Genomic DNA, 26,274 nt, shown 5'->3' on the forward strand with positions numbered 1-26,274 from the left:
AGAGTTAGTTTCTGCTTCTCAAGCTGTTTCTTGTTGGAAAGGTGTAGTTACAGATTAAGATTGGGAAAAAATTTGGGTAATTCCTAGTAGATGTTTAACCCTTGTGCTATCTTAGATGACCCCACCCTCACATTGATGTGTTCTCCCTACCATGATGTAATCCATGGGCACCAGTGAGGTTCACAAATAATTGTAGAAAAAAGGTTTAGCTCACTATCTAGTGGTCTAGAAGACCCAACTCCCAATATTAAAGTGCCTAAGATAGCACAAGGGTTAATAACAGACAAAGTTTCTTTCAAAATTTTACATAAGTTTTACCCTGTTAACAATTTCATGTCCAAATTCAATAGGAACATTGTTGCAAGGTATTCCTATGAGGAAACCACCCAGAGTCTCTACATCACCTCTTCTCGATCTGTTCACACACTAGGGTTTTGATCATCTGCACAAGGATTTTATCTTAAAATAAGAAGACACATTTTTTATATAAACATATTAATCCTAATGGCAAATTTTCACATCCACAAAAAATGTGGATGTGAAATCCAGAAATCCAAACAAAGTCAACAAAGACCGTTTTGAAGCACTTTTAAAATGACATTGTTGTTACATGTCACAAATAAGTCATGCTAGTAAGAAAAAGGCCTTGAAAACCACCAATATATTATTACTTTACTCTGTGTCTGAATATTTGTAACACCTCCTGACTTTGTTTCTTTGATATCTATTTGTATGATGTTGCTATTTCTATGTGCATCATTTCTAACTAAAAAAAAAAATACTCCGCAACTGTAGGTGGCGATAGAGTCGCTTCTTATCTTTACCATAGAAGAAGTCCTTCCTCCACACGTGGCTCAAAAGCACAACATGACGAAGCGAAGACAGAAAAATAACTTCTTTACGAAACTGTCCAAAAAGCAGAAGAAACACTTGAAGGAATTTGGAGAGGAGCACCCATTCCACGATGTGTAAGCGCTGTTTCCTTTTTAGTTTTACAAATGTTAAGACATATACAGACTTGAGGGTTATCAAGAATAATGTATGTTTTATTAAACAAGTTCTGCTAACAGCTCGTATTTATCTATTTAATTAAGATTTCAATGTATTTCTTGGAGAAACATTTTTCCCATTTATTTTTTTGACCATGCTCGTATGAGTAGATTAGCCACCGGAAGTATCTGGCAAACTAGCGATCCGAGCTTGTGCGCGAGGCTGCAGCGTTGACTTTCTTTGAATAAACATCGCTTGTCATCAGTAGGTAGCATAAAGTCGAGCACATCTTGTAATAAAATTTGTTTTTGACCTGCTTCTCAAATTTTAACTCGTGTAACGACGTAGGAATTTTTCCGGACGGAAATTTCGGTTCACAAAACCTCTCGTCAGCTTTTAAGTTAGTTGGTGTCTGATTTTGATACTAGTCGATTTTTGCTGTCGTGTTCTCCACCTTCTGCAAATTTAATGAGATAAAAAAGTAAACAGGTACTGTGTTTTTCGTTGGCAAGCAGTGCAAGCTTGAACATGAGGTCACATGACAGGTTTTGGGTAAGCTGACTGGCCGGCTGGTTTGGGCACCGCAGAATTTCCTCTCTGCTCTCTGCAGATGATGTCCTGTTGGCTTCATCGAGCCATGCATTGGGGCTGTTTGCGTCCGAGTGTGAAGTGGCTGGAATGAGGGTCAGGACCGCTAAATCTGAGGCCATGGTTCTTGACCAGAGAAAGGTAGTTTGCCATCTCTTGCTGGGTGAAGTGTCCTTGCCCCAGGTGGAGGAGTTTTAATATCTTGGAGCATGAGATTGATGGGCAGAGCGGGCTGCATCCAGAGTTATGTGGTTGCCGTATCGGTCCGTTGTGGTGAAGAGAGAGCTGAGCCCAAAAGCAAAGCTCTCAATTTACCGGTCGATCTTTGTTCCAATACTCGCCTATGGCCATGAGCTCTGGGTCATGACAAAAAGAATGAGGTCTCGAATACAAGCAGTTGAAATGAGCTTCCTCCGTAGGGTGGCTGGGCGCTCCCTTAGAGATAGGATGAGAAGCTCGGTCACCCGCAAAGAGCTCGTTGTAGAACCACAATTCCTCCACATCAAGAGGAGCCAGTTGAGGTGGCTTGGGCATCTAGTCCGGATGTCTCCTGGACGCCTCTCTGGGGAGGTGTTCCGGGAATGTCCCACTGGGCGTAGGGCCCGGGGAAGACCCAGGATCCGCTGGAGAGACTACGTCTCTCGGCTGGCCTAGGAATGCCTCATGGTCCCCCCTAGAGTAGCTGTAGTTAGTGGCAGGGGCGAGGGAAGTCTGTGCGTCTTTGCTAAGACTGCTGCCCCTAGGACCCGGTCCCGGATAAGCGAAGGGAGATGGATGGATGTATCAATCATGACTTTTTAAAAAATATTTCATGTATTTCTACCCTTTGGTATCATATTTTTGCGGACTTTGTAGATATTATTTTCATGTTTTTCTGACTTTCTCTTTATGTTGGTAACTTAAAATAAAATAAAAAAATATCCAGTGTAAATAAGATGTCTGCTTTAAAAATGTTTTTTAAGCTAAATAATTTCATAAACATGATATGTAATACTTAGGGCTGCATGTAATAAGGAAAACTCGAGATAGGCGATATTAGTGATCAATATTGCAATGACGATATTACTTGCAATACATGAACAATAGCAAAACAACCAAAAACCAAATTTCCATTTCACTGCAACAGTTTAATTTAAGAGTTAACCCTAGTCTACAAATGAGGCCAACATCTAACATAAAAGAGCTCCATCCAATTGATCAAATACATGAAGGGATTTATTTGATTCGTTAAATACTTCAAGCTGTCATAAGACTGTAACGATTTATTGCAATTTTCACCATCTTTTGCGATATCCGTATTGCACAACTTAATATCGTGATAACGATAAATTTGAAATTTATTGTGCAGGCTTAGTCATGCGAAGATGTTGGTGTATATTCTGCCCTACAGCATCAGTGTAAGTTCAAATTGATCTGTACCATTTCTTGATTATTTTACTAATTGATTATTATTTGATAATACAGAAATAAAAATGTATTTGAAATCAACTTTAATTGTTGTAGTTCTTTTGACTGGCTTTGCAAAGATGCCTCCCTTTTTTGGATTGGGAAGTTATGACACTAAGAACACTCATCTTTGATTCCGGTCACACAAATTGTGTTGTTTTCCTTTATATTTTAGAAATAAAATATGCCCTACATGTGATCACTTAAAATGCCATAACTTTATTTGTTGGCCTATCTGAATGATCTGTATACTAATTAAATTTTAGTCACAGGAATGGAAAAATGTGAACTGCACATAGAACTATTTACTAGTTCTATGTGCAGTTCAGTTTACTAGTTAAAGTTACTTTTACCATGCAAAATGACAACCATCTGAAATAGGGTTGGGCGATGTCCATTAAATTGGCCGTTGACGATGTTTGCTGTCAACCATCGGGATGGACGATGACATCGTCGGGGGGGGGGGGGGGGGGGTATTTTTACATTTTTCGTTCTTATATAACTGCTATTCGTTTTTTTGCTTTTTTCATTTTATTTCCCAACTGATGACTAATCCGTGATGATCCAGTATAAACTGAGGGAAGTGACTTTGACAAAAAAAGTAACAAACAAAATAGAAAAGAAGTAGTCCGCACCCGCACTTCCGGGGGAGTGCGGACTTACAGCTTTGTGTTTGATGGGAAGGGGGGGGGGTACATGAGCGGTATGTGTGGGAGATTTAAGACTGCGATCCGTCCCGCAGCTCTAGGGGTACTACCTACCGAACTCAGAACCGGGTCTAAAAGTGTGTGTCTGTGCACAGCTCGGATCGTCAGCAGAAACACAGCGGTTTGAGCTTCAAAGCAGAAATGTCGCTCAGTCCTTAGAAAACATTCAAACAATCACGCGGATTTGTGTTTCCAGTCGTGTCCCGACTAAATAAAGGCTGATGTTATTCTTACATGTTTACGTGCAGCCAGCAAGCAGCACCACCCAAAGCTAATGTTGTTAGCCCGTGTTAGCATACTGCTAATCCTGGCTTCGTTCAGAAAAAGCACTGACCACACGGATTAAAATTCAAATGATGAGCGAACAGGTGTTTCATAATAACCGTAACATTATTAAAAGCACGTTTAGAAGATCGTCTCGTATTTTACCGAGCTGACATGTCAATGTATATAGCCGCTCGGCGCTGTTTAACATTGTTTTGTATTGAATTGTTACATACAATAAAGTTTGAAGAAAAAAAGCCGCTCGGCGGAGTTTATATCCCTCCGTTTTTCAAACCCTACTGCGCATGTGCGAATGATTTATTCCGACGGAAAGTGTGACCTTAGTGAACGTTTTTATATTCTAAAAACATTCTTCTGGGCCCATGTACACGGTTGGATTCTAATCCGACCATTGATCCCATCAAGATATTTTGTACATGTAACCACGGCTTATGGTGTCGACGCGCAACGGGGCGGGGGCGTGGCATCACGATGGTGGTCTCTCCATCGGGATGTCAGTCACCCATCACGATGGACGATGATATTGTCCATCGGCACAACCCTAATCTGAAACAACTGAGACATCCTTATTAACAAAAAAAGTTACACTTCCCAGCTTGGCAAGCAGGGGGCGTAACACTACTAGAGCAATTAATTATTGATAGAAGATTCATAACATCCCAGGAACTTCAAGACAAACATGGAATAAATAACTTCTTGAAATATAAACAACTTAAATCTATAATTACTAAAACATTTAAATACAAAGACAATTACCTAGAACTACAAGAACCAGTTGTATCTGATTATTTCTTTCAATGAATAAAACCTCCAAAATATATGAACAATCTTATGCAATCTAGATAATATTTCAATCCGATAACAAAATGGGATGCAGATTTGAGTTTCATTACAGTTAAAAGCTTCATGGGAGATGACCAAGGAGGACACCACTATTGAAAGGAAATCATAAAAAAGCGAGACTGGAATTTGCAAAAATGCATCTTAACAAGCCACAAAGCTTCTGGGAAACCGTCCTTTGGACAGATGAGACAAAACTGGAGCTTTTTGGTGAAGCATACGACCAAAAGAACACTGTCCCTACTGTGAAAACATGGAGGAGGCTCAGTTCTGTTTTGGGGCTGCTTTGCTGCATCTGGAACAGGGTGTCTTGAAGTTGTAAAGGTCAAATGAAATCTCTAGATTATCAAGGCATTATGGGTAGAAATGTGCTGCCTAGTGTCTGAAAGCTTGTTCTCAGTGGCAGGTCATGGGTCTTCCAACAGGACAACGATCCAAAACACACAGCCAAAAAACCCCAAGAATGGCTGAGAGAAAAGCGTTGGACTATTCTGAAGTGGCCTCCTATGAGCCCAGATCTGAATCCCATTGAACATCAGTGGAAGGAGCTGAAACATGCCATTTGGAGAAGACACCCGTCAAACCTGAGACAACTGGAGCAGTTTGCTCATGAGGAGTAGTCCAAAATACCTGTGGACAGGTGCAGAAGGCTCATTGACAAATACATAAACCCTTTAATTGCAGTGATTGCCTCAAAAGGTTGTGCAACAAAATATTAAGTAGTGGGTACCGTCAGTTTTGTCCAGCTCTATTTGATTAGTTAGTTTTTTTAAATAATTCTGATAATCAACTCAATTTTAATGTATTGTTACTTTTGAACATTTCAAGTCATTTCAGTAAGCATTGTGGACTTTCTTTCTTTAACTGAGGGGTACCAACAATTTTGTCCACCACTGTATGTTTGTGGCATTTGGGTGTGTGTGTGTGGACAGGTTAAAGAAAAGAAACATGTTTGAAATTTAAAAAGAAGAAAAAGTTTTTTTGTTTAAATAATAAAGTCAAAGACCATAAAGAAATAAAGTCAAGATGGTCCTAAACTAAACTAAACAACATTTCACAAACACTGAGGGTTTTTTTTTAAGGAAATGAAATGAATCCCTTTTGGATTTATATTACTTATCAACCTGAATGGAATGATTGCAAACATCCAACAACTTGTTGCCTTATGCTGCTGACCCCCCCCTCCACTTTAATACCCCCCCCCCCCCCCAAGGGCACCCCTCTCTCTTCTTCCCTTCTTTTCTTTGCCGTCCAGTCCAACAAAACACTGTTACAGATATGAGTAAGATGAATAAAGTTTAGCCTAAATTATCCTATCAAAAATGTATATAATCTATTTATGACTAATAATTCTCTAGAATATTCACCTAGTGTGTCAAACATTTCATAACCCCTATTGTAACAGTAAAATATGTCCAACACAAGAGGCTTTCACCTCTCATCTGTCTACTTAGCTGTTCAACAGGACAAGTTTAAAAAATGTAGCTGGAAAATCTGCAGTCTGCTGACCTAAAACTACCAGAAAATAAAATATGTTTGCACGGACATGGATATTAGTAACTGCAATGCAAACGATTCTCTGATTGCGTCTTTATCTTTTCTGTTTTTTTTCATAGAGTTACCGAAGGATCTGAAAGGATGGAAATAGTAGAACTGGTGAGTTTTGCTTTTCCACTTGTTATCCTTTCTGAACTCTAGTTTCCTCATTTACACTTCTGTGTCTGCTTCAGCCACCTAGCCCAGAACATTCACCCGTAGACCCAGAAGAGCAGGAAGATGGGCAAGAAGACAAGGAACCAGAAAAGAAAACGCCCTATCAGAAGCTACTTTCAACAATGAACCAATGCACACCTCATGCAGAGGAGGAAAGCTCAGAGGATGAAGAGGAAATTCTAAGTAAAGGTTATTGTATAAAGGCTTGTTTGGATGATATTTAGCCTTAAAGTCCCACGAAAGAAATCTTGTGATTTATTGTAAAAACATTATCAGTGGTGTTTTAATTATGATTATGCTATTTTTTTAAACCAAAATCTAAAAAACTGGGTTGTTTTCTAGGACATGCTTTTTACAGAGCAGCAGCAGTTCATTAGAAATTTACCTTTGAGTTTTGGATGGAACTGTTGTCACAGAACAAGCCCACGGCCTCTTCCTGTCACACATCTGTTTACACTCTCTCCCACTAGCTTACAGCCCCTCACACCCTCAACCTTACGTTACTGGTGCAACAAAAACTGCAAGCAATATTGGATTTATCTTGTCGTACAGTTGTCCTTGTCTAAGATGGCATCTGGCTCTAAACTGCACTGCTGGATAGCTTTATATTGCTCATCAGTTTTGTGCCAGTAATGTTAGCTTGGGTATAAGCTTGCGATGGAGCAAGCAAACCAAGCTCTCAGCGACTGGGTGGGGAAGGGGGTTGGATTCCTTCACACCATCTGTCCTGCCCTCAATTCAGAGGCCAATTTATAATGAGCTCCTGCCGATGTGCAGAAAATGTATTTAAAAAACAACACAGGCTTTTTGATTCTGGCTAAAATCTACATAATCATAATTAAAAGAGCACTGGGAACAATTTTACGATATAAAAAAATGTAGTTGGAGAGGGACTTTAATTAGCATTTTGTTTTTAATGTATTACAGAAGTCAATGATGAAGCTGAGGATGAAAGTAATAATGATGAAGAAGATGTGAAAGAGCTGGAGGAACTTGCCAATAGAGAAGCTGAGAATGGAGATTGCAAGTACCAAAACGAGGCTAAAGAAGAAGAGTTTGTTGACAAGGGGCAAGAGTTGGAGTTTTCCCTAGATACCAACTTCCTGAACAGAAAAGAGCAGTGTGAAGCCGGAAACTTCACGCAGGAGGAAAACGGCAAAGGTCAGAATCTACGATAGGGCCAATATATATTATGGTTATGTGTTAGGGGTGTAATTATTCATTAACACAGGGGTGCTCACACTTTTTTGGTGTGTGAGCTACTTTTGAATCGACAATGTCTTGAAGATCTACCTAAAAGATATTCATGCATATATATATATATATATATATATATATATATATATATATATATATATATATATACACACACATATATACATATATACATACATACATACATACATATATACATACATACATACATACATACATACATACCAGGGACTCAGAGAAGAACTGGAGAAAGCATGGAAAGTGAAGGTGACAGTGGTGCCTGTGGTAATTGGAGCACTTGGGGCAGTAACCCCCAAGCTGGAGGAGTGGCTACAACAGATACCTGGAAAGACCTCAGACCTCTCAGTCCAGAAAAGCGCAGTGCTAGGAACAGCTAAGATACTGCGCAGGACCCTCAAGCTCCCAGGCCTCTGGTAGAGGACTCGAGCTTGGAGGAGAAACCACATGCGGAGGGTGAGAGGGGCGTTTTTTTGTTTTTTTTTTTTTTTAATAAATACTATTAGTAAATGACATTGAATCGACAATGTCTTGAAGATCTACCTATAAGATATGCATGCATATATATATATATATATATATATATATATATATATACTATTAGTAAATGTTTATTAGTCACATTAGTTGTTTATTTGAACATTATTGTTTATGTACTGATGATTAAAAAACTACACAGTGAGATTACACAGATACTTTTGTATTAACAGATTAGGCGTTTTATGACAAAGACAGAAAGCAGCAACCATCGTATGACATGCTCTGCTGAAAATCGTGCAATAGGAAGAGCGTGGCATTTAATGCGCTGCTGGCTCCGTACGCGCGTGCCTCTGATAAAACAGCTTCCTTAATGAGCTCGTATTTATCGGCCGAGAACTGCAGAGCTGATAGCAAGAGGAGAAACGCGGGGCGACTTCAATAAACACTCCGGTTGTCCGGAGAGCTCTCCTGCCGGGGACAAGATGTGCCGCGGGGCAGAAAACGACTTTCTCATGACAGTTTGCGCTCAGTGAATTTATGCGCTCAGTGAATTTAAACAGGCGTCTGCAGTGACGTATGTATCAGAGGATGTCCGATTGGCCGTTCTGCATGTCAATCAAGTCCCGTACTTCTCGGTGAGGATTTTGATTGGCTGGTGGATTTTTAAGAAGTGCTTTTTTTTTTTTAATCTTCTCTCTCCTGGATCTACCCTCATGTCCTTGAAGATCGACCGGTCGATCGCGATCGATGTACTGAGAACCCCTGCATCAATCTAACCATATTAATTTGTCTGAGACAAGTTGTTAATTGAGTCAAATTGACCTGTATTGTTATAAATTTATATCAAAATAATACAGTGCCTTGCGAAAGTATTCGTCCCCCTTGAACTTTTCAACCTTTTGCCAGGCATCAAACATAAAGATATAAACTGTAATTTTTTGTGAAGAATGAACAAGTGGGACACAACCTTCAATTGAACAAAATTTATTGGATATTTTAAACATGTTTAATTAAAAAAACAACCAAGTGCCATCACAGCGGACAACACACACGTGATGGGAGCATTAATGATCAAGCCATCATTACAGTCCAATGTATGGAAACACTGAATTTTGCAAAGACGTGACAATTCAGTGTGGTAGAATGTACCGTTTGTATTATTTATATGTGGATAATCATTAGTGGGCTGAACTTATGAAACTCAAATGTAAATGGTTCTGCCATTAGGTCTTGTTTACTTGTTTGTACACTTTTTTTTACACTTGATTATCCTACAAGAAATGCAAGGAATCTGGAAAATTTCCCCTGCACTGTTCAGTACCCAGGTATTTATCTCTTGTGACACATTGGTTGAAGTCTTGGCTAAAGATTTCCTGGATCGATTTTAAGTCAGTGAATCGGATCGTTCAAAATGAACTAATGTCGACTATGAATTGTATCAAAAACCACATTATTATATGAATCAAATCATTGTTAAAATGAATCGTTACACCCCTAACAAAAATGCATTTTTAATGTAGATCTTAATTTCTGTTATAATTACAAATGTTTTGACTGTTATCTGTAGATATGTTCCAGCAGCATTTGTACACAGAGCTCACTGAAGAAGATGTGCAGAAGATAATATCTGACAGCAAATCAAAAACACAAACTACGGTATGGAATGAGTACTTTATTTTTTGCTAAACTCTGCTTACAGTTTTGTCTTTTTTTCTGAATTAGTTGGCAAGAATGGGAACGCTTCTCTGCACCACTTTCCTTGAGAAGTTTGGGCAAGTTGACCTGCAGAAAGATAGAAATCTCCCCGTTTTCCACCCATTTTTGAAAACCAGCTGGAAGGATCTGAACCAACTATCCGACCCTAAAGAAACACCCGAGGAGATCAGCCCTCTCCAGCTGGAGTTACTGACCCTCATGGCCTCCTACAAGGATTTGTGTTACTCAGAGACCTGTCCACTTAAGCTGGGTCCTCAGGTCCGAAGTGCATACTGCCTCCATGTGCTTAACCACGTTCTGAGGGCCAACTCTCAAGTACTGTTGCACAATGCGCAGGTGAGGGAGCGGAAAACAAAATCTACAGTTGAGTGCCAAGAAGAACACAGAGACCAGGGACTGACCAGGCCCAAGGTAACCCAGCCATAACCAAGCAGTTCTTGTTTTCATACATGACTGATTAACAGCTAAGGCAGGGGTCGGGAACCTTTTTGGCCAAGAGAGCCATAAATGCCACATATTTTGAAATGTAATTTCGAAAGAGCCATACAATAATGTAGTGTCCCTTCCCCACACTGAGGCACGGAGACTTAACCTTTTAAAGTTCTTTATTCCGATTACTGCAGACCGCAACAAACGCCGTACAATTAATTCAGCAACTCCTGAATCTCTCCCGCCGAGACGAGAGAGAGCGCTTCTCCCAACTTTATATTCCCCTGCTACCGCTGCAGCCCTCCCATTTCCCTTATTCGGCCCATAGCTGAACCCCATTGGTCCAAACTACCTAACAACAGGCTGAGCGACAGAACTGAGAGCCAATCAGATCTCTGCTTGACGCGTTCAATGAACTCCAGAACTTTTAACGCGGCCCAACAGCCATCCAACTCAGTCCGCGACAATTTGTTTAAAACTAAATATACAAATGAATGTGTGCATTTGATTTAATTTCAACATTTTTAAAGTACAATAAGTCTGTGGATTCTTTTTAATAACATAGTTATGCTGTTGCTAATAAATGATGAGTATTTCTCGTGGTAGTTTTGCTGATGGTCTAGTCTGGTTGATCCGTGGTGAGTTTCTGCTTCGTTAAGGCGTTGAAACTTTAAACGTGATCGTAGGTCTGAATGTTCTGTAGATGTGAGAAAGACTGCTCACATGCAGACGGGGAGCCAAACACACACTCACACGCTGCAGTGAGTGACGGGCAGCGGGTTTTACGTTTTTATAATCCCTGCGCGATTCACCTGCTGTCCCCCCACCCCCACCCTCTGCTTTCTCCCTCTCAGTCACATCCTGTCCCCGCATCTGCGCGCTCTTTCTCAGAGACGGGAGCGCGCAGTTTTAGGCACGTCAATTCACAAGTTTCCAGCTGGTACAAACTCTGTGAAATAATAGATAATAGTAACTGATAGCGCTGGCGCAGATTTCTCTCTCTAAGCACTGCTACTACTGCGCGCCTCTGGCATCGCATCGCGCCCGAGAAGGACTGGTCTAATGAAAAAAAAAAAACTATAATTAAAGATTTGTCTGCGAGCCACATGTGACCATCAAAAGAGCCATATATGGCTCGCGAGCCATAGGTTCCCGACCCCTGAGCTAAGGTGTTATCTAAAAACCCACTCAGATGAAAATAATTTTTTCCCTGCACTTTTCTGAAAATTCAGTTTTAAAAAGATTATATTTGTGATGAAGAAAATATGCTGGATAGCCACAATCTTCCTGCTTCACTCTATCCTGATGCACCTGTTTGCAGATGACTAGATCAATTCACGTCTGTGTCCAAAAAATACTAAAAACGTGTTTTAATTTAGGCTAAAAACAGCTTAATCATGAATGAAAGACCACTGGGGATGCTTTCACAATAGATCGGGTGGGACTTTAAAAGAGAAAAATTGGACATTTCAACAGGACTCACACTGGTAGGGCTGAGCGATAAAATTCTAATTAAATATATCGCGATAGACATTTATTTTGAAGGGTCCGAAATTAGCACTCCCCAGTTGCAAAGATTTTCTCTTCTTTAGCGAGTAAAAGTTGGAGGGTTAGTCGGCACAGGGCGAGTAAATGTTTGCATAAACATAGTCATGTTAATTTGCTATCCTTTTGGTGAACCTTTTTTGTCCTCTCTACCGTTTGCACACAAGTGAAACAAACGAGACGCTTCCCACCCCCGCTGCCTTTTCACCTACACATCGCTAAGTTTAAGCTCATAAAACAGAGGAACATACAGCGATTTTTAATAGTATCCAGTAAGGTTGCACTGCAACCGTTTATCTTAAATAAGAGTCAACATACCTTAAATTATTCTCCAAATGACCCTCGTCTACATAGTAGGCAAGCATCTAACATAAAAGTGCTCCATCCGATTGGTCACATGCATAAAGGAATTTATTTGATTTATTAAATAATTCAAGCTACTATAAGATTGTTTTTACACATTTAAGGAAACTATCTCAATTTTCGCTGTCTTTTGCGATATGTATATTGCACAGCTTGATATTGCGATAATAATAAATTTGCGATTTTGTGCAGGCCTTGTAGCCAGTAAGAACAGGAGGATAAAGCCGCTTCACCTGTGTCTGCATTCATAGCTTGAAGATAGCATTTCCTTATTAAAAGGCATACAAAACAATCTTTTTTTCTTATCAAAATGCATTTGGAGTTCACTCTCTTTCGTTTATACAAAAGCATTGAGATACTTGCTGTTACTTATGAACGTTTATCAGAAGAGTTATTCAGAGATTCACAGAAGAGATATTCACAGATTCGGCCGGAAGACCGAATCTGTGAATATCTTTCTAACTTAAGTGAACTAAAACTGTGAGCTGCCAGATGTCCTGAATCGTCCTGCGTCTTTACTCATGAATGTTAATGATTAATAATAACAATAAATAAAAACATTATGTGGTTTTCAGGCAATTCTTTTGTTATGATTAAATATAAAATATAATCACCGGGAAGCTGAATAAGGATATCGCTGTTAAACCTGTTTTTGTTTTTTCAGCATGTTTGAATTTGATTTTACAGTTAGATGACAATAAATATGTTTTCATACCATTTATAAATTACTAATATGCTTTTTATTTGCCTAAAAATATTTAAAAGATAGAAGGTATTTCTTGTAAAATAGTGTTATAATTTGCCGATAAAAACAAGTTTGGCTGGTAGGTTTTTTTTAATTAACCAGCCAACTTGGCCGGTGACTCAAAAATACGTTTTGGTCCCTGTGTGGAGTTTTTACAGTTATCCGACAAAAAACAGAGTCCACTGCAACGTGCCCTTGAATATTCCTTCTGCAAATTGTGCAGAAGGCATATTCCTTCTAAACTGGAAATACCACCAACCTTTTTTATCACCTAAAGCAGTACCATCAAGCACGCTCAATCTCAGACTGAAATAAACGATTCTCGAGCAAAAACTACAAAGTTCAGACCTGCACAGCAGCAACAGTCTAAACTACGAGAAGACATTCTGAGAAATTGCTTTTAGTTCTTAGCTTATTTACAGGATGTTGACAAAGATGTTTGTAAATTTTATGTTTGTTTTGTAAAACTTGAAAACATTTATTTGTGGAATTAATGTTTTGTTTTTAAACGGAACTGATCAAACAGTTTGGCATTCTGCTTTGTTTGTATTTAAACTTGATGCCTTTTGCTTGAATCATGTTTCTTCAGTAAATCTGTTATGTTTAAAGTATGATAGGAAATAAATATTTAAATCTAAACAACCTGCTGATGACTACACAATTCTCTTATGAGCAGTGTGTTCAAATTTGACAAATATATTTATCAGGATTATATTGTGATCATAAATCGTTATCGTCTGATATGAAGAAAAAATCGTGATATAAAAAATACTATAATCGCCCAGCCCTACTCACAGAGTAACGATATGTGATTGGTCACTAACTTATGGTTCTCTTTTCAAAATAATTTTGCTGGCAATTTTTTTTTCCAAACTAAAGAGGCAGATTTGGAGTCAGATATTTTCCTCTACTCATCTGCTTTCATGTTAATGACTGACATCACTGTGTCAGGTTCTTATTCTCCTTCCTTTCCGGAGTGGAGCTCTTCAAGTGATTCACATCCTTCTCAGTTTGCTGGAGACCAAAGGCAAGAAGATTGTTGTGAGCAACAAGAAAAAATTCAAGGAGGAGTTTGGCGAAGATGCAGATGAAAAGCCACCGAACCTCCACAGACCTGATGATTATCACGCCATCTTTGCTGGCAATGTGGATGACCACTTCAGGATAGGTTTGCTTTAGGGCAAGAATGCACTTTTGATTACCTCCTTGAAGTGTTCCTCACTAACTTCTTTTTGTGTGGACTTGCCTTCGCAGGAGTGTCCATAGTGAGAAACAACATGCGGCTCTACGCCCCCTTCTATTCCTCAGACATCATCATCACTTCTCCACTGGGGCTGCGCACCATTTTGGGGGCAGAAGGAGAGAAAAAGAGAGACTTCGACTTTTTGTCATCCATCGAGCTGCTGGTGGTGGATCAGGCAGATGTCTTCCTCATGCAGAACTGGGAACACGTCCTGGTAAGAGCATCTACATACTGTCTTTTTTAAACTTTTAGTCAGGATTAATTATTTTAATAACTTCTGGGTTCTTCATAAAAGTTTAAGAAGTAAGTAAAAGTGCCCAGGGGTTAGTGACTTGGACCTCCATTTTCAGACTTCACTCTTGTTTAACCCTTGTGCTATCCTAGGCACTTTAACATTGGTAGGTGGTTCATCTAGACCCCACAAGACAGTAGGGGTGTGCCAAAATAGCGATATGGTGATATATCTAGTATATTTAGTCCTGCGATTGATTCTCGAGACGTCTTCGTCAAGTATCGACCTTTTATTTACATTTAAAGACCCTGTAAAACGGTATATTAACCATCCTTTGGTAAGAATTCTTCGGAGGGTCGATAGGGGGCGCTTGTTGCAAGATTGGTTGTTGCAGGTGGACGAAGAAAAATACACATTCAAACAAAGAGGGTGGAGGGGGAAAACAAGATGCGAGAGCAGCAAGTTCAAAGACGCGCCGGCAGCATTGAAGTTGCATCACCTGGAGTTGTGTGAGAAAGCCGTGGCTGTTGCTGGCCTGAAGCCGACACAGCCCAGCGTGGATACCTTTTTCCAGGCGAAGCTACCGCCGTCTTCTGTGAGACAGAGCAGCGGCAATATAACAAACGGAAAACAAAACGGGAGGTGGAGAACAAGGGATTGCGGTTTTTATTGAATGCATTAGAGCCACGCTTTGACATTCCCTCTGGGAAATACTGAAAAAAGGATCCCTGCGCTGTACGGCCAGACCAGAGTTACGGATGAGATGGAAACGGAAGAAAGCGAGGCATCCATCCCTTAGACCCCCCTTCTCCTCTAAGCAGCGGTAGACGAGCAGCTTGAGGCCTGTGGTTCTCCAGAAAAACACGAACATTTAAACATCCATCACATGCAGCTTTTCCCCAATCGTGGTGTTCACAAAGATGTTTACTTTTAGATGCACTTTAAGTTCTTCATGTATTTTATCCTTGGTCATTTATTTTGAAAGTAGTTTATGTCTTATTTTTGTTTCCACCACATTTGCACTAAATGGTGTCATTTATTTTTAACAAAGACACTAAAATTTGTTCACAGAATTAATATCTGATTCACAACTATTTTTTTAAATTAAGCAATGACTATGGGTTTGTTTTTCAAAAGTTAATACCAATATGCCTGGCAGCTACTTGACTTATTCATTTTGTATCCTGTTTACAGCAATTTTGTACTAAATAATGGCTGCTGTTCATGTTCACTATTGTTTAAACCAAATTTTATAGATATTTCCAAATGAAAATTGTCATTGTCAAAGACAGAGTATTACTGATTTCAGCAATGTAAAGACCCGTACACACCGGGATGAATTTCGCGCGCGATTTTCACCGACGTTTAACGCCTCGTGACTAAACAAAGGGCACCAATGTGAGTGTGCATACCGACGCGAAAAACGCCACGCGTAAAAGCGTCATTTTTAAAAAAACGCTTCGGGTTCGTTTTTTTGGTTTGACGCGCTGCGTTTAAAACTATACGACCAATGAGAATGCCGCTTTTGCACACGTTTCTGGAGCTTCTGAAGTTACAGTAAAACACAACTTGGGGGCGCTCAAACACAAAACTGCCTTTCTGAGCACACATACCAGCGAAGAAGACAGTCGCCAAGTAGCGTCTACACTGCCGCGAAGAAATAATGACGGACATTCTAAAATATGCCCGAAAACGCTCATGATACATTTTCAGCTCTTGTACCAGTCGATAAAACTCCCCATGTTCTTCTCTTCTCGTAACTATGGGATGTACCCGAAATCAGCATCTTTTCCGGCGTCTTTCATCATTCACCAGAACTATAATTTCTTCATCGCTGAAACTGGAGCTGGAGCTACTGGTGCTTGAAATATTCATGTTGTCTTTGTTTGATTCTGACAAGCGCGTAAATACTTGCTCTCTTCTTCTGAGTGAAAAGCGAGTTTAAGAAGCGTAAAGTTGCGCAGCGCCACCTTGTGTACAGGGGGAATTTCTGTTTTACATTAAGCGCCATCTAATGTCAGGGAATGAAACTGCATGTTCACTCGGCTCATCGTCAGTGAAAATCGCCTGGGTGTGAACACAAAAAACATGTTGAAAAACGCTGGCGAATAACGTGCGCTGATTTTCGTCTCGGTGTGTACGGCCCTTAACACAAAAGTCTGTTATGAAAAAACTAGAAAACTACAAAAGGCGCACCGGGTGTTAAGGCGGGGGCATGTTAACGCCCCGTTCAGAGCCTCCAGAGTGGGTTAATAAAAGAACCAGTCTCTGTTCTTTTAGACCAGGGGTCTCAAACTCGCGGCCCCCAAGATGATATTTTGCGGCCCCCGCCCTAATGTGAAAGTTTAATGTTAATGCGTTCCGCCAGTCTGTGTGAATGACACTTTTTCAGTATTGTGCGCGGAGCTGACAAACCAACCAATCACAGTGGAGTGTATGACTCTTGGGGGCATGACATTGACCTGGCTTGAAAGTAGGAGAACATTTAAGACAGGAAACCTGACAGCGCCCTCCCCGGACCACATTAAGGAGTTCCTTACTTTCCTTTTTAGAACGTATTTATTCGCTCGTAATTTTTAAATCCATGCAGTCCGTGCTGAACGTTTCTCTGGGCCGCACAGACCCGGTGGAGGGTTAAGGTTATGGTTACGGTTAGGCGCGCGGCGGCATCTTAACCCCAACCAAAACGGTTCTCGTGCGCGGCTGTCACTGCAGCACATCGTTCCAGCAGGAGGTGGATTGTTGCGGAGAATAAATGTCCCACATCTATGTGTGACAGCTAACAGGGCTTTAACATTAACATTAAAATGCAACAACAGACGTGTTTGAGATGAACCAGCGCCGCGCCTGGATCGTTAGCAAGACCGGGGGGGGTTGTGAGATGTAGGCGAAGCTGCAGCGAGACTGAAGGAGAACAGGAAGTTGGAGTTCAATTTAGTTTTAATATGCCTTCCCCCTTTAGTATGATCTGTGTTATTATATCTTTTATAATTATTTGAATGTTTTGTAATGCATGTAGTAGAGCCCTGGGCAGGACTATTTTCTTCATCCCACCTGCGCCTGCCAAATTTCTGATCAATCCCGCCCGCTCCTGCAACGTATGCGCTACGGAGGTTCTGCTTTTGGTTTGGATTTACGGAGAGTTTGAAGGTCAGCTGCAGCTTTGCTCTGAAACGGTGAAAGAGAAGAAAACTTTTCTTCATGTTTGCTTTTTCCCCCTTTTTAAATTGTTTTAATTTCTCTCCATTCAGCAGCAGCTCACTGACGCAAAGACTTTTGATGACTTTTGAGTTGTGACAGCTCTGTCAGTCTGCCCCAGGGCAGCTGTGGCTACAATAGTAGCTTACCATCACCAAGTATGAATGAGGAGTGAATGAATAATGGACACAATGTAAGCGCTTTGGGTGTCTTGAAAAGCGCAGATAAATCCAATCCATTAGAGGGATGGGAATCTGCTTCTTGCTGTAAAATGTGACAGTCTTTAACAATAATCCTCCCGGGTGTGCGTGTGTCCGCGCGCAGACAGACGGCCTGAAGCGCGCTGAACCAGCTGGTAAAGATGCAGGTCAAAGTCATTTGAATTTATGGAGGAAAAAAAACATTGTAATGGTTCAACATAGATGAAAATCTATGAATTAATTTTTTCCTGACGCAAAAATACTTTTTTTAACTTCAGCCTTTTCCAGTTTTTGCTGTTTAGCGCCTCAGTGGGGCATCAGCACGCAGATCTGAACACCATGCGTGTCAAACGATTAACCTCGTTTTTGGTTCTTTTCTGCTTCATCCATTGACATCATGTCCCTGCCAGGCAACCTGCTCCTTCCCTATCCTGCGCAGTGTTGCCAGATAGATTCACAGCTCTTCTGCTGCGCTGGAGCGCCCCGACTATTGTGTCAACCTATGATGACCGTACTTTGCGCTCTCTGTTTAGAACAGACTTGAGGAGCGCGGGGAAAACAACTCTCAGCTGCAGAGGATGTGAACAGGTGTACAGGTAGAGGAAAAGCAGGTAGAGAGGCGGGGGAGGGGCCTTGGCTTCAAACTCTCCCAAAAAGATGGAAACACGGGCGGCAGATTCAGACGCAGCTTTATTATTCTTCAAAATAATAAACCTGATCTCTCCACATTCTCCGTGACTGACAAAACATACGTCACACAGCAGGGGGGTATTCCAGGAAGCATGTTTAAACTCCCCTGACTTTAACCCTGAACTCTGGCTGAAATCCACCTGTACTTGCTTACTCTGGGTATGTCGGTTCCAAAACACCGGATATGAGTTGGCGCAATTACGCTCCACTTGGTAACCCTGGGTTAATGCTCGTGCACGGCGAGTACATAAAGACATTCTCAATGGTTCGCTGATTTCTGGAGTCACCATGGGAACGCTTGGAGAAAAAAAGAGAGCGCCATACTTCAGTGATACAGAGTCTGAGATTTTATTGACGTCGTATGAAGATTATAAGTCCATCAAAAAAGTAACACGGCTGCATCATCAAATATAGAGTTTCTGCTTAGAGAAAAATAACAAAGTTTCTGATCTTGTTTCCATTTTCCTTGTGAAGCGCATATATATATATATATACACACACACATACTTAAATAAATTTTTTCTATTAGTAACAAATAATTTACTTAAATTTATTCAACCTAATTTTTTACGTCTATAAAATTCAATAATTGTTTATATACCTCAAATTTACGTATTTATCTAACTAAATGTCACATTACTCCATTGATCTTTTTTTAATCTTAATTACTTATACTTCTTGAACTCTCATATGTCTAAGCTTGAGCCGGCAGATATGCTCATTTTTATGACAATAAAAAGGACGGAAAAAATGCACAGAGTGCAAAAATTCATTAAAGAATTTTCCATCATTGTCATTATAATATATACTTGTATGGAGGCTTGTAGGGGTGCTATATAAATTCATCATCCTCTCCTTCACTCTCACTCATGGTGCATAGTAGGACAAAATAACTCGGCAAAACACAGTAAAATAGCTATACAACTAAACACATTCTGTCAAAAAGCCACACTTAAACCCAAATCCGTCCAGACAGGCAAAGGGAATGGTATCCCACAATCCCTTGCGGTGCCGATCTAACAGCAGCACCAAAGTTACACCTACTTAATTGAATTAATTTGAATGAAAGGAAAATAATTGTCTGAAAATTACGTGTTATTTTTAAGGTGACCTTAAAAAATGATTTATCTTAACTGAAGCAATTAATTTAATTGGATCAAAGTAAAAATGTTTATCTTTACAACATCCATACGTGGTCTTATCACCCTCTCACCGTGGAAAAAGTATTATCTGAACTTCTTCATCCACTAAATCATCTTCAAATGGACACGCCATGCTGCTTCACCTCTCTGAAAACAAACTAACCTTAAACTAAACCTGTTCCGGACCAGGTTATGTTCAGAGCATGAGTGGCCATGGTAACTTGACCTACCCTGAAACATACCTCCATTTCTGTGAACAACCAAGAGTGTTGTTCACTTGGTTGGCTGTTGTGAACGGGTTCGTCTTCACCATGGAAATGATTCTGCCATCATCCACCACTGTGGACGTCCAGGTCTTTTTGCGTTGCTGAGTTCACCAGTGGTTGCTTGCTGTCTGTCTGTCTGTCTGTCTGTCTGTCTGTCTGTCTGTCTGTCTGTCTGTCTGTCTGTCTGTCTGTCTGTCTGTCTGTCTGTCTGTCTGTCTGTCTGTCTGTCTGTCTGTTGCTGTCTGTCTGTCTGTCTGTCTGTCTGTCTGTCTGTCTGTCTGTCTGTCTGTCTGTCTGTCTGTCTGTCTGTCTGTCTGTCTGTCTGTCTGTCTGTCTGTCTGTCTGTCTGTCTGTCTGTCTGTCTGTCTGTCTCTGTCTGTCTGTCTGTCTGTCTGTCTGTCTGTCTGTCTGTCTGTCTGTCTGTCTGTCTGTCTGTCTGTCTGTCTGTCTGTCTGTCTGTCTGTCTGTCTGTCTGTCTGTCTGTCTGTCTGTCTGTCTGTCTGTCTGTCTGTCTGTCTGTCTGTCTGTCTGTCTGTCTGTCTGTCTGTCTGTCTGTCTGTCTGGTCTGTCTGTCTGTCTGTCTGTCTGTCTGTCTGTCTGTCTGTCTGTCTGTCTGTCTGTCTGTCTGTCTGTCTGTCTGTCTGTCTGTCTGTCTGTCTGTCTGTCTGTCTGTCTGTCTGTCTGTCTGTCTGTCTGTCTGTCTGTCTGTCTGTCTGTCTGTCTGTCTGTCTGTCTGTCTGTCTGTCTGTCTGTCTGTCTGTCTGTCTGTCTGTCTGTCTGTCTGTCTGTCTGTCTGTCTGTCTGTACGTACGCGTGGCGCACCTCTGTGTGTGTTGTCTGTCTGTCTGTCTGTACGTACGCGTGGCGCACCTCTGTGTGTGTTGTCTGTCTGTCTGTCTGTACGTACGCGTGGCGCACCTCTGTGTGTGTTGTCTGTCTGTCTGTCTGTACGTACGCGTGGCGCACCTCTGTGTGTGTTGTCTGTCTGTCTGTCTGTACGTACGCGTGGCGCACCTCTGTGTGTGTTGTCTGTCTGTCTGTCTGTACGTACGCGTGGCGCACCTCTGTGTGTGTTGTCTGTCTGTCTGTCTGTACGTACGCGTGGCGCACCTCTGTGTGTGTTGTCTGTCTGTCTGTCTGTACGTACGCGTGGCGCACCTCTGTGTGTGTTGTCTGTCTGTCTGTCTGTACGTACGCGTGGCGCACCTCTGTGTGTGTTGTCTGTCTGTCTGTCTGTACGTACGCGTGGCGCACCTCTGTGTGTGTTGTCTGTCTGTCTGTCTGTACGTACGCGTGGCGCACCTCTGTGTGTGTTGTCTGTCTGTCTGTCTTTACGCGTGGCGCACCTCTGTGTGTGTGTGTGTTGTGTGTCTTTAGCGCTTTTGTAGGATAAGGAGGAAGGGAGACAAGAGCGCGCAAGTGAGTGACCAATCCGTTTGTGTTATTCAGTTAGGGAGAACAGTAACAAAAAAAAACGTTTCTTCTAAAAAAAAACAGGGATTAAAAGGGATTTTACAGGGAAAAACAGGGATTTTATTAACCCACTCTAGAAGCGCTGAGGGTCTGAACGGGGCATTAACATGCCCGCGCCTTAACACCCGGTGCGCCTTTTGTATGTGTCAAAGACGGAAAAATCCCGTGACTGAGACCGGGCCCTACCATCCGGCGCGCCCTATAGTCGTGAAAGTACGGTACTTTGATTTTTTTCAAAATTCCTTTGAAATTCGTTTTATTTATATTTGTAGAAAACACCCAAGTTCCACTTTTAAATTGAGACTTATATATAACAGGTAAAAAAAAATACTTGATTTTTGCTCTTTTTTTTTATATCATATTTTAAAAAAATTAAAACTTTCCCTTTTTCTATTTGTTTTTTGTTTTAAAAAAAGAGACTTAAAAGTCCAAAAAGGTACATGAACTGAGGTTAAAATTCATTTTTGGGCTTGTTTTAAATCGCAAATACCTAATATGCTTCTAACATTTTAGAAGCCTGTTTTTTTTTTTTTTGGCACAAAAGAATGAATAATGTTTATAAAGACTTTGGTTGTATTTTTAAACTGTGTTTGAGTGACTGTCTTCTCCCATCAGCATGTGTTAAATCACATAAACCTGCAGCCGCTGGACTCTCATGGAGTTGACTTCTCCAGGGTGAGGATGTGGAACCTGAACAACTGGGCCCGACACTATAGGCAAACCCTGGTCTTCAGCTCCATCCAGGACCCACAGATCAACAACATCCTTACCAAACATTGTTCCAACTACAGAGGACAGGTAAACTCTGCGGTTCACTTTGTATTATCTTTTTAGGACTGTTAATGCTTGGTTTTTCCTTTTACTGTTATGATGTTTATTTTTGCCTCAGATTGCCTCTAAGAATCTACCAAAGACGGGCTCCATCTGTCAGGTGCTGGTTCAGCTTCCCCACGTGTTCCAAATGTTTTCTTCTGAGAGCTTCATTGATCACGATGCTCGGTAAATCCTTTTTAAATCAAAGTTTTGACTGTTACAGTAGATATCTGTGCTTTAAACCTATGGAGATCTTGAGTTTATTCTTTTTATTTGTTTTCATGTATCCTTTATTTACCCAACATGGTTAGCTTGAAAACATCCAATATGTTCTTTGAAAACACTAAAATGCTTTGTTTGTAGTTTCACTAAAAGCAATACTTTATATTTCTTTTTAAATCTTGTAAAAGTTTTTATTGAAGTGGTTTATCTTTGTTATCTTTTGTTGATGTTTTGCTTTGTTTGTAGGTTTCGGTTCTTTGTGGATAAAGTCCTGCCTCAGTACAAGGACTCTGTTATATCCCACACTCTGGTCTACATCCCATCCTACTTTGACTACATCCGATTACGAAACTACATGAAAAAGGCGGGGATGAGCTTCACCAGCATCTGCGAGTATTCCAGTAAATCGGAGATTTCCCGAGCCAGACATTTTTTCCTGAAAGGCGACAAACACTTCCTGCTCTTCACCGAACGCTTCCACTTCTACAAGAGGTGAGTTCTTTGTGATGAGAAGGGTTTCAATTACTGCTCGAAAGAGACTATTCTGTCAGGGGGAAAAACGAAATTTATGAAAATAAATGTTTTTTATTTAAGAAATTAATATTTATTTAGTTAGCTGTCCCTAAAGATCTAGGTTTACATCCAAAAAATAAGGGAAATCCATTTTTAGTTTTTGAGTCTACTAAAGACCCACTCTATGAAAATCATGTTTTTGGTATTTATACATGTTCTCATGATGGAGGACACATAAAGAAAAATAAGCTTTCTTTATTCAAATCATTGTGAATCTGGATCAGATGGAAATATGCAATTTGAAAAATATCGTATTTGTTACGTAAAAAATACGCTGGACGGCCACAAGCTCCCCGCTCCGGTCCATTCTGATGCATTCACTTGTAGATGACTATATCCATTTAATCTTTGTTTTCCTCATCTGAACTGGCATCTGGCTCAAAAGTGTACGGCTGGATAGATCCAATATTGCTTGGCCTTTCTGTGCAATGTTAGGTTGGGGGGTGAGGGGTGTAAAATAACTGGAGAGAGTGTAAATGAAGAGCTCACAACTCAGAGATGAATTTCTAATGAACTCCTGTTGCTCTGCAGAAACTGTCCTAGAAAACAAAACAGGTTTTTTGATTTTGGCTAAAAATGGCATAATCATAATTAAAGGACTGCTGGGAACACTTTTACCATAGATCAAATTCTTAAACCTTTCAGCTAGGGCTGGGCGATAAATTGATTTTATCAATGAATTTAAATTTGAATTTGCAAAGCAGAGGGAAAAATAAGCTTGTTTCCCAATATTTACAAGCACACGTGACATGCAACTTCTTAACACTTCTTTGTAGATTTTAGTTCAGGCTGATGAAGCAGCAGGACATTTGGCAGCTTTTAATGGGATGCAGACGGAACTGGAGGCTAAACCTGCTGGACTCACAGCAGCAACAGAGTTTATTAAAGAATGTTGATCTGGAGACAGCGGTGTTGTTAGACACTGATGCTATCATGCTACGGCACTATAATGCTGATCTGACGAAATGTTTTCTGACTTTAAACCAGTTTGTGGTCGCAAACAGGTTTAAAGTCGGATGATACTTTCCCAGAGCAGACTTTAAAACGTGGCGGATAAATAAAACCAACTTACTTCAAAAGACATTCATTAAAAAAACTATTTTCACTGTGAAAAAACTTTATTAGCAGTATGTTGCAACACAGAGCCAGTGTTGAGCTGAAAAAGAAAACGCACTACCCACACATCTCGGAATGCACAGAGATGTTCGAATGAAGCAAAATATCACTTTGGGGTTGTTTTTGTGAGGAATTCGCATAATCCATTAATTTTTTTTCCTCATAATACATTCATTTAATTTAAAAAAAAAAGAAATTATTAATTTTTCAGTGTCTCCTTTTGTTTGTTAGGGCAAAAGATTGCAAGAAATCAAAACAATAAAAGTGCGTTTTACTTTATCTATCTGAGCTGAACCTTTTTGCTAATAACCATGGTGAATAATCCAAACCCATATATCAGTTGTTGGTGTTAAAAGACTTAAGAGCTCTAAAAGTTGATTTGATTATGATATAGGCCCTTTAAGGCTGTACAACTACTCACTAGACTCTTCATACACATTTCTGACACATGAACATTTTCACACGTTTTCATTAGACATTTTAGATGTTAATTTTTGTTTAAACTCTTGTTTTTTCTTGAAGAGAAATATTGTTTTTGTGAATTGTTTTATTTTTAGTTTTGGAGCAGACGCAAGAGATAAAAATTCCAAATAAATCTGTCTTCTTAAAATGTCAAGTAACTATTTAGCAGAATATTCTCTCCAGGGTTGTTATAAACCAGTGGTCCCCAAACTACGACCCCGTGGCCCCGCCTCCACATTTGGCCCACTGAACAATATCAGAGACGCACTTTACTGCATGCTGCTTTTTCCCTTTTAGAACATCGCACCTTGTTCTATGTCCTGATTGGCTGAAGACCTTATCAATCAATCTCCTCTGTGCCATTCTTCCACACATGCAGACTTCCAAATCTACATAAATCTTCGACTGGGATCAGATCTTTGTTTTCATTCTATAATACTGAAGTTATTTTTCTATAAAGGTTTGAACTATGAGAGTTTAAAGAAAAGAAAAGTGTGAACATTTTCATGTCTGTCTGAGAAACATGTAGAAAGTCTGTTGTGAGGAGTTTTACTGCCTCAAAACATCAGACTGTGCAGATTAACACAAAGTTCAAGACTCATCCATGCTCTTCATTTGAACTGTGCAGCAAACAGCTGAAAAACATATCACATAACTTCTGCATGTGATCTCCAGGTACACCATTAAAGGAATCCAGAACCTTATCTTCTATGGTCTGCCGTCCTTCCCTCACTTCTACAGTGAGGTGTGTAACATGCTGGCAGAGGGGGGTCCAGGAGGGGCGGCCAGCTGGACATGCACTGCCCTCTACTCCAGATATGATGCTCACAAGCTGACCGCCATCACAGGAGGCCAGCGAGCGGGACAGATGCTGCATTTGAACAAGACTGTTCATCTGTTCATCACAGGGGAGGACAAGACCCTCTGATGCTGTTAATTAAAGGAACAACGAGCTGCTGAATATTACAAGCTTATTAAATGGCTTTCATGTCTGGCAGTGTTTCCTTTCAGTCACATCAATGCAGCTTTGAAAAACCAAGTCAGACCATAATAAAAATAGGTTTATCATTAAAGCATCACTCACAATAAAAATGAGTTAACTATTGAAAGTTTGTCCTTATCTGTTAGGTTTATAAATGTGTCAGTGATAATGTTTCATAATATGTGACCCACAATAAAAGACAAGCTTAAAAAAAAGTAAGTGATCACAAAGTGTAACGTGTGACCTCCAAAAATTCAGTTAACTATCAAACATTTGTTTTTAAAAATAAGGTAAAAACATTTTGAACAATTTAATCTTCATCAAACATTTCAAGACCACTAAGTGTTGAATATTTACTTAGAATCTAGTTTTAGTCTGTTGGTTTCAAATCAGTCTTTTCTCCGTTTAATGGTTTGTCTTAATGTTATTTTTATTAGGGTCTTTTGCTGTTAAGGCTACCTAACTATTGTAGTACGTGTGTTTTCAGTAAATAAATGTAAAACACCTTTCATTCTGTTGCACACGTTTTCAAAGCCAATTGTAAAAATAAATGAACAATTCTAAATGATTAAAGAAAATCTG

At 40.2% G+C, this 26,274-nt stretch overlaps 1 protein-coding gene across 2 annotated transcripts; it reads left to right on the forward strand.

The window, feature by feature from the left end:
- The first annotated feature begins 811 nt into the window (after positions 1–811).
- On the forward strand, positions 812–26,270 carry diexf (digestive organ expansion factor homolog (zebrafish)). 2 transcript variants are annotated; one of them, XM_023951735.1, is made up of 12 exons: positions 812–968; positions 6,473–6,512; positions 6,587–6,758; positions 7,497–7,730; positions 9,850–9,938; positions 10,005–10,409; positions 14,032–14,248; positions 14,335–14,537; positions 22,140–22,322; positions 22,414–22,523; positions 22,806–23,051; positions 25,386–26,270. In XM_023951735.1, the coding sequence occupies exons 1-12, from the start codon at positions 868–870 to the stop codon at positions 25,636–25,638; spliced, it is 2,253 nt and encodes a 750-aa protein (XP_023807503.1). In that variant the 5' UTR covers positions 812–867; the 3' UTR covers positions 25,639–26,270. The 2 variants fall into 2 exon arrangements, with proteins under 2 accessions (XP_023807503.1, XP_023807504.1); XM_023951736.1 differs by having other exon boundaries at positions 6,587–6,752.
- Positions 26,271–26,274: the final 4 nt, after the last annotated feature.

The sequence above is a fragment of the Oryzias latipes genome, chromosome 22 (genome assembly GCF_002234675.1).
Source record: "Oryzias latipes chromosome 22, ASM223467v1".
Lineage (NCBI taxonomy): Eukaryota > Metazoa > Chordata > Actinopteri > Beloniformes > Adrianichthyidae > Oryzias > Oryzias latipes.